General features: G+C 44.3%; 1 protein-coding gene across 1 annotated transcript; it reads left to right on the forward strand.

The window, feature by feature from the left end:
* Positions 1-1,139: 1,139 nt before the first annotated feature.
* LOC142922851 (exosome complex exonuclease RRP44-like) lies at positions 1,140-8,604 on the forward strand. Its single transcript, XM_076063794.1, has 3 exons — positions 1,140-1,746; positions 3,454-4,789; positions 5,312-8,604. The coding sequence occupies exons 1-2, from the start codon at positions 1,603-1,605 to the stop codon at positions 3,673-3,675; spliced, it is 366 nt and encodes a 121-aa protein (XP_075919909.1). The 5' UTR covers positions 1,140-1,602; the 3' UTR covers positions 3,676-4,789; positions 5,312-8,604.
* The last annotated feature ends 480 nt before the right edge of the window (positions 8,605-9,084 follow it).

Here is a 9,084-nt window from a genome sequence, read left to right on the forward strand (position 1 = left end):
TGAGAGGGACTGTAAAAGGGTGTATCTCTAGAGGGGCCCCCTCTTATGGGAGCCCCCTTCTTCCAGCAGTGGCTTGAGCAAGCAATTGCAAGGCTGCACCTGTAGCTTTTTTTGACCCCATGATGCATGAGGCTTGGGTGAATACCATGCACAAACAAGTGTTACAGGATTCATACTCTTTGTTTTTTTTTCAGTAAAGTCACGTAGGTAACCTCCTCTTCTTTGGTTCTTTCGGTAAAGTCACGTAGAATGAGAATAAAATAATAAATTGATAAAATAAAATAACACAATAATATTCTCACGACGTTTCGGCCACAACACAAGCGGCCTTCATCAGGTGAAGGGGGCGAGACTGTCTGGTAGGACAGCGCTGGAGGTAAAACTATAAAATAACTAAATTAAATCACGACGTTGCGGGCGCAACACAAGCGTCCTTCTTCAGGTGGGACAACCACAGACAGAAAAAATTGCTGAAGTGGGCAAAAAAGGGCTGTTGTAACAAGAGGCTATATAGGTAAGAGAGTGTTGGGAAGCAAGGGGGGAGAGATAGAGAGGGGGGATGTGGGATAGGGGAAGTGGGGTGCTGCTAGAGGGATTAAAGGGGCGAGCACGGCAAAATGCCGGGGGGGGGGGGAAGTGAGCGGGGCTGGGAGTGGGAGGCTGAAGAAGCTGGAGATGCGGAAATGAAGGCAACAATAAAGAAGTTAAGGTTTTACCTGGTTAATAACATCCTTTTAGATTGGAGTGTTACAGGCTGCTGCGGGGCTACATTGTGGGCAATAGAGGACAATGCAGTGACACAAATTGTTTTACTCTTCTTAATGCTCCCATGTCTGTGCTCCCCCACCTTTGCCAAAGCGTACTGACCACCACGGTTAAGTACCACCCCACGACCCGCATGACATGGGGCGGCCCTCATCCAGCAGTGGATTGACTTAACGAGCTGTGCATGTTCAACTCAAATATCTGAGTTTGTGAAGTGTCTTATATTAAGATTCTGTGTTGTTTTGGCTGGACATGATACTCGCTCATGTCCCTTCTCCACCCGTAGGGCATTGACTCTGGCAGCCCCTGAAGTCCGATTCCACATGGACAGCGAAACCCACGACCCGATCGACCTGCAGACCAAGGAACTCAAGTGAGTCTCGTCAACAAGACACCTCCCATGACTGCAATCCGACTGTTGTGCAGATCTCTCTATCAGAATCAAAATATATTTCTACTGGAAGAATCCGATGAGCTATAAAGCTCTTTTTTCACAGATGTCCAGTTGGGGCAGGTCACAACGTTACAACAACAAACAATACAAGCACACGTTAGGATTGCAAAGTATTGGAAAGGTAAACAAATAACTTAAACAAATATACAAATAAAACTAAACTATTTTTATCTTATTCTTAGTTTTTTCGGTAAAGTCACGTTGAAGAGAAACAACAAAATAACAAAAGTAAAACCCTGACCACAAACGATAGCTGAACAAAGTGGCTTATCACGTAGGAAATTTATTATCGGCAAAATAATCTAAGATAAAGATTCTTGACCCTTGTGGTTGATGTGTTGTGGTGGCGGAAACTGGTGCGTGTACACAGGGAGACCAACTCGATGGTGGAGGAGTTCATGTTGCTCGCCAACATCTCCGTGGCGGAGCGCATCGTAGGCGAATTCCCCGAGTGTGCGCTGCTCCAACGCCATCCGGCGCCTCCGCCTTCCAACTACGACATCTTGGTGAAGGCGGCGAAATCAAAGGTAGAGTTAGAACCCCTTTTAACGACCACCCTTGTTAACTAATCGCTTAACAACGGGCCTCCATAGAGCTCAATGTGTAGGCTTAACCGACCATTTCCCTGTTAACGACGAGCTGTTGTAGGTACAATAAATATGAATTAATGCCACGTAGAAGGAAAACAATAAAATAAAAAAAGATATAAAACAATAAAATTCTCACGACGTTTCGACTGCAACACAAGCAATCATCATCAGGTGTGAAAACCACAACAAGAAAATTTGAAAAAAGTGGCAGTTATTTTTAATGTTAGCACCACGGAGAGAGATTTGACAGTTTGTTCAGATGGACGAGTCCAACTATGTTCGGAAAAGAGGAGGGGGGAGACAAAAAATAATGGATGCGTTCTGACAGCCACCTTAAGCGTGATCAATCAATTAAGACCCGAAATGGTTTATCAAATCTCTCTCCGTGGTGCTAACGTTAAAATAACCACCACTTTTGTCACATTTTCTTGTTGTGGTTTTCACACCTGATGATGATTGCTTGTGTTGCAGTCGAAACGTCGTGAGAATTTTATTGTTTTATATTTTTATTATTTTATTGTTTCCCTTCTACGTGAATTTACCGAAAGAACCAAGAATATGAATCCCTGCAGTCACGAAAGCTTTAAATCAAAATGAATTAATGCATTTATTCACAGTGTTTATTTTAATATGATGTGCTTATAATGTTAGTATCTTTATGTATTAATATCCATTGTTTAAATATTATAAAGTACGTTTTTTGGGTGAACAAGGGAAACTTTCGATGCTATCGGACCGAATTAAGCTTTTAACACGTATTTCCTATACTCGCTTAATGACCAAATCCTTTAATGCTCGGGTTCGTGGAACCAATTACCATCTTAAAGAGGGGTTCTACTGTCTCTAGATTGCTGTTAACCTAACTTCAATATCATCCTCCTCGCAAGGAATTCAGAGGTCGCCGGGTGGCTCAAATTTTTGTTTGAGGTCTTTTGGTTTAACCGGGTGAGAACTCAAGAGACCATAATAGTCTCATTTGCAAGGGTCACCTGGGTCACCCTATGACGCAGAGATTACAGCTGGGACCCTGGCTTCAAAATCCAGCAGCCGCATTGAACATACTGTGTTATCAAGTGTAGGGAGTTGAAGGACTCGGCTCGTTTCCCAGCTACTCCACAGAAATAAGCAACAAAAAACCATCACGATAAATGTAGTACTGTATTTAATTTTAGATAAATTCCAGCACTGAAATGTTTAAATATCAGGTCGACTTATTGTGATGAACATTATGCTCAAGATGGGTGGGAATGTGCTACCCCCTACTGTGAAGCAGAGGTGTCTTGAAACGATGTCAGTATTGGCCTGAGCGAGCAGTTGCAGGGCTGCACCTTTTACCTTTATCTTGAGATGTAGCCGTATAGTTTCCACTCGCCCTTAGAGGCAGAACAACTCAAAAGCTGTGACGAACCACAGACAACGCTGGAAGGCAGCCAGGCACTGTGCCAGATGTAGATTAATCCACTTGCTGTACTGCCTTCTCCTGGCAAGCCAGGTTATGGAAACCTGAATGCCTACAGGAAGTGCGCTGAATAACGTTTTCTTTCCAATACACCACAACCCTTGCTGCTTCCCCAGCACTGAACTACAAGCCACGTGTGGGATAGTCACCTCACAAACGCCGGTGTGCCCGATTTTTTTGCGCAGAACATCGAGATCCAGGTGGATTCAGCTAAGGCGTTGGCCGAGTCCCTGGACCGGGCGGCGGTGCCGGGAGCGCCACCATACCTCAACACTCTGCTGCGCATCCTGGCCACGCGCTGCATGATGCAGGCCATCTACTTCTGCTCCGGCATGGAGCCCGACACCCACCACTACGGGCTCGCCACCGCCATCTACACCCACTTCACGTCGCCCATTCGACGGTGACGTGCTCTGGCGTCAGGCACACGCGTGAAATCGACCTTCGCGATTATTGAGGGGACTATGTTGTTGTCTTGGTGTGGTCTGGGACTGTGCTGCCTTTCCCAAGTTTAGGAATTTATTCATTAATTGATGTACTTATGCAATGTTAATTTGTCATTATGGCACACCTCCGATTAGCACGATTGGCTACGTACTTGTATATCTTTTTTCTATTATTTACTTTTAGTGATTTGTTTACCTTTCCTATTCTTAGCACTCTCTATCATCTACCAACTGGACATCTGTCAAAAAGAGCTTTTATCACGAATCGGATTTCTCCAGGATAAAGATTCAGATTTTGACTTATTTTTCTAAAAGGTCCTATAAACGGGAAGTTTGGCCAATTCCTTAAATGGTTGTTTGGCTTGTGTTGGAGAAAAACTAGAGGATCGGGAGAACACCAACGCCTACAAGGACGGTGACAGTGTTCCACGTGCAGAATCAAGAATCCATTGCCGTGTTGTAGCGGCGGCCAAAAGTGAATTGCAATTCTGCCATGGATCGCTAACGATTTTGTTGTGGATCTTAAATAAGAACACAGATATGAGCAGGCAGCAATTTGCATTACATCTGATGACAAATTAAAAATCCTCAACAAAGAATTAAATTCATACATTAACAAAGATAATTTCCACCAGCAGATGGTGCTAGAACGTGGTATGTCCAGAGTACAGTATTCTATCACAGCGTTAAATCCATCTGAGTCATTGTTTGCGTAGCTTTCTGGTGGATCGTGAAACCCGCTGAGATCCACCAGAATGAATCGCGGTGCTTGGTGGATTAATACCGCTGCTCCGTTGGCATCTCGTGGCCATACCGCAGCCTGTATCTACTGTAAATTTAATCTTCATATTAAATAGAGGCTACAACAAATGTGAATATTGTTGTTGTCTCCCTGTACAGTTACAGATACTCGGATGTGATTGTGCACCGGCTGCTGGCCGTGTGCGTGGGCGCCGACCCCACGTACCCGGCGCTCACCGACAAGCAGAAGCAGCAGCAGCTCTGCAACAATCTCAACTACCGCCACAAGATGGCGCAGTACGCCCAACGCTCGTCTGTAGCTTTCCACACGCAGGTGGGAGGCGGAAGTGTCGGCCACGTGGAGCTTGCACGGCTTGTGCTTAGGCACCTGATAATGTGTCCATTCGTCTCTTGAAAACCATTTTTAAGGTCACGAAAGCAGGCATCGTATTGTGCGTGTAGTAAGAATCAATTGTTTTCTATTCGCACGCTTACGTGTGGTGGTGCCGTGGCTGTACTGGTTGGCTACACTTGACATTGCTTTTCAGCATTCTTCTGTGTTTGCTGAAAAACCTAGTCACTTGGCACATTTGCCCATGATGTGACAACTTTATTTGATTGGCTCTGTCAGGTGATGGAGGATTATAGTCAATACAATTGACATTGTACCTTCACGATTGAACTCAAACTAATCCCCATGACATGATGCCAATAGCACAACTGGAATAAATTAGCGGGGGGATGCAGAAAAATACCTTAAATTTTGTTAAGTAATTATGGGCTTGGTAAGTGATGCGCGTGTGTCTGCTCTTGGCCACGTAGCGGTGATTAACGGCTGCTGTTGTTGTGGTCTCAGTTGTTCTTCAAGAGCAAGGGAGTGGTGAGCGAAGAGGGCTTCGTGCTGTTTGTGCGCAAGAACGCCGTGGTGGTGCTCATTCCCAAGTACGGCTTGGAGGGGACGGTTTTCTTTGACTCCAAAGATCTCAAGCTCAACGTTACCTTCGACGAGGAGGTAGGGCATGTGTTCACTTAACCGGGAGGCATTGGCATTTCCCGAACGGCTGAATTCTGCATTTAAACCCAGGACTGGCTTAATGCACTGGGACCCAAGCCCCCTGACCATCTCTGTACGATTAGGTTTCTATCAGACACACAGACACTTGGTTTAAGGTGGAAGAACGCAGTGAGATACGAAGCTCCGTTTTTTTGCCATTTGGCAGTGTGGACTATTACAGAGGAAGTTACACCGGTGGATACATTAGAGTCGGATGGCTCACAGGGCTATACCAAAATAAACTGAAACTGAATTAAATGATGTAAATGCGTTTCAAATATAAAACGGTCACAATTAAATGTGCTTTGGAAATAACTGCCATGACGGAGCCCGTATTGTCACGGAGAGGACATCACATTAAAAATACTGTAAAATCCCTCAGATCCGGAAGAATTATAGAGAAAATTTAATGCTTTCTGTAAACAATGAGAAACTCGAAGGGCAGAAAAGTACTTGTAGAATAAAAACAAATGAGGGAAATAGTAGTTGATGCAAAAAATGATCTCTAGATGGCAAAAAGCACATTTGTGACCAGTGGATCTGGTCCTTTCCAGCATGCCTTGTATGCCGCATTACATTGTCACTCTGCGTGGATAATGCACACAGCCTAATTTGGACCAGAAGCTCAAAAGGGTCAACATTTGCAGCCATATTTTAGGTATGTTCTTAACTGCAATTGTACACTCCATATAACCTAAGGGGGGTTGCATCTACTCCTTAATGATGGCCAAATAAGGCTTTAAAATTCCTTGGCTGGCCCGCACATCACGATCCCTCGGTTGGTTTGGTCATTGCAGCCATCGGCTTCTCATGCCTGGTTTTCAGCTCGCGGTGTTGTACGTTTGTGCCATTTGTGTGTCCGCTGTCACAGATTCCAGGCTACAACCCTGTGGAGTCCACCCCATGGGGCTCGCCTTCTCCCCGGCCTAAGAAACCCAGACAGCACTAGTGTATCGTGGATGCGGTGTCAACAAGATGTCGGAGGAGGTGCATGAGTGGGCACACACTCTGGGTTTTACATCTGCAGAGTTAATTAAGTGTACATTTTGCTCGCAAGCAGAGGTGAACAATTGAAAAAAAAGCAGTGGCGGTTATGAGAAATGCTACCCTGAAGTAACAGACGGTTTGGACTCTGAATTTGCAATCCAGAGGTCACCGGTTCTTCGTTCTCCTGTCGCAGCGGTTCAAATGGTAGCGCAAATTTTTTTTTTATTTAGAATTTTTACCTTGCCAACCAGTACAATCAGCCAATTAAGGTGTATACGCGTCAAGATGTATGAAAGGTTTAGGATATCTTATGCCTCACTTCTTTGCCAGCCAAGACACTGACCCCCTTGTGATGAAGGTGATTTCACAAAAATATGGGTTACTGAATCGGTGGTGTTTATTGACTAACGCAGCAGTGTCCAACCCACAAAGCACTGTGATCCATTCTGGTATATCTCAACATGTTCCGTGATCTACCAGCAATATATGACCAACAGTTACCCGGATGGATTTAACCGACTAATAGAACACTGTAGACATGCCAAGTGCTAGTGCGATCTATTGGTTTAAAATATATATATTATTTATCCATTAATTCTTAATCGGGGATTTTGTTTTGCCATCTGCTATAACAAGAATTGCTTTATATTAGAGGTGTTTATTCCTATTTGTCCCGAGATCCACAATCAAAATCTTTTGCGATCATCCACACATGGATCGCGATTCACATATCGGCTACCACTGATCTAACAGTTGAAAACCAGTTTAAGACGTAGGCTTTCGCGACCAATATCCATAACACTGGTTTTTTTGGTTAGATCGCGTAATAAATATTTAAATGTCGGTAAACCCGCCACCACCCGACACAGCCAATTCGAAAGGTTTGTCACATTAACAGAACGTGCCAATTCGTTACTAGTAACATCACACCGGTGTCTTGGAGAGCAAAGCCACAACATTTACAATCTGAGTACAATGTTTCACCAGTAATTACAACCAGCTTCATCAGGCGACAGCCAGATTCGTGGAGAATCCTCGTTCCTTAATGCGCATGCATAATGTGTGTTGATTAACATATAAATAACCCAATCGGCAATGGATACCCATAGTCATATGCATTCATTGATTCCCCTCCCAATTCGCGAAAGAAGTGCTCACAAGTGATGGCTGTCGCCTGATGAAGCTAGTTAGTGCTGGCGAAATGTTGTACTTAGATTGTAAATGGTGTGGCTTTGCTCTCCAACACACTGGTGGACTGTACTAGTAACGAATTGACATGTTCTGTTTATGTGACAAACCTTACTAATTGGCTGTCGGGTGGTGGTGGGTTTAACAACACATTTATATATTTAAACGATCTAACCCATAAAACGTGTATTATAGTTGAAAACCTACAATTGTTCCAGGTTTGGCCTGTCGGAGTGGGCCATTAGGGTGGCCACTCGGAGGGCAAAGCTCTGGGGAATCCGAGCAAGAGCTTCGAAGTATGATTGTGCACGGTGACACCCGCAGGGGTCTCGTGATGGATGGCAAATGGAAGATTTTTTATCGCGAGAGGATTCCCTGCAAGGGATGTTAGGTTACTTATTCTTGTGAGGATGCCATTTACTGTATGAAGGGGCAGCGGTCAGCTGCATAGAACAGAGTATAAAATTCCCCGAGCTGTTGCTGTTTAAATCGTCGGTTTAACGGAGAATTTCACCGCAGGTTTTTTTACACAGCTGCCCCACCCCTCATCGGACTCTGTGCAATTACACAAGGAATGTTTTTGGAAAAAATGTCGGTGTCAGAAAATTTTAAGGTTTAATCGTTTACAAATGCGCATTTCGTTACAGCTTCTCTTGTCCTTTAGACGTGCAAAGATAATTTCTGACAAAATATTGACACGTTTTCAAATTTTTTCGTAAATGGTCGTAACTTTGCTCACGTATATACAGTACTTGGGCAATAATTCTGAGCTCCTGGAGTAATGGTAAAGATTTAAGCGAGTTGATGTCTTTGCGACTTTGTGTAAATGTGTTTAACATTTTTTAGCTGAATCGTATATTTACAAGCATGTACACATGAGTTATACGCGTTTATATACAAAATTAAACCGATTTATTTTCCATGCATCTTCTGTTATTTTGGTTACTTTAAGTTACGTTTTCCACTGCTGGATGAACATCTCGCCACGTGATGTTGGATGTCAGGTTTAGTTTGACCATACTTCACCATGCTGGTCACTGTTGGATGATAATAATGTCCACTTGCAATGCACCACTGCGCAGTATTCACTTGCCTTCGAATCGAGTCCTGCACCGCCGTTTCACATGCAAATTTGATTCTCAATCCTTGGGCCAACTTGCTCCTAATTAGCATGCGATTTGCCACATTTCGATCTCGGAGGTGATTAAACGCGCCGGCTTCCAGGCTTGTTGAGCCGCTCGGAGCCCAATTAACGAAAATTGTTGCCAAAGCAAAAGCGTGAGCTTGAATGTTTGTCCGTGTTCTTTTCAAACCACCAGTCGAACGCCGGCCTCTGTCCACACCGACCGTGCGGAGGCCCTGGCCGTCGGGGAGGCCCTCATGGTGCCTCACAGCAAACG

Source organism: Petromyzon marinus, unplaced genomic scaffold (assembly GCF_048934315.1).
Source record: "Petromyzon marinus isolate PM22_M1 ecotype Great Lakes invasive population unplaced genomic scaffold, UKy_Petmar_22M1.pri1.0 PM_Scaffold_19, whole genome shotgun sequence".
Lineage (NCBI taxonomy): Eukaryota > Metazoa > Chordata > Hyperoartia > Petromyzontiformes > Petromyzontidae > Petromyzon > Petromyzon marinus.

Excerpts from the sequence above, each read along its gene's own strand:
- LOC142922851 (XM_076063794.1), top strand. The coding sequence starts at position 1,603 with ATGGTGGAGGAGTTCATGTTGCTCGCCAACATCTCCGTGGCGGAGCGC. Across the intron at positions 1,747-3,453 it reads TGAAGGCGGCGAAATCAAAG|AACATCGAGATCCAGGTGGA; the intron begins GTAGAGTTAGAA and ends TTTTTTGCGCAG.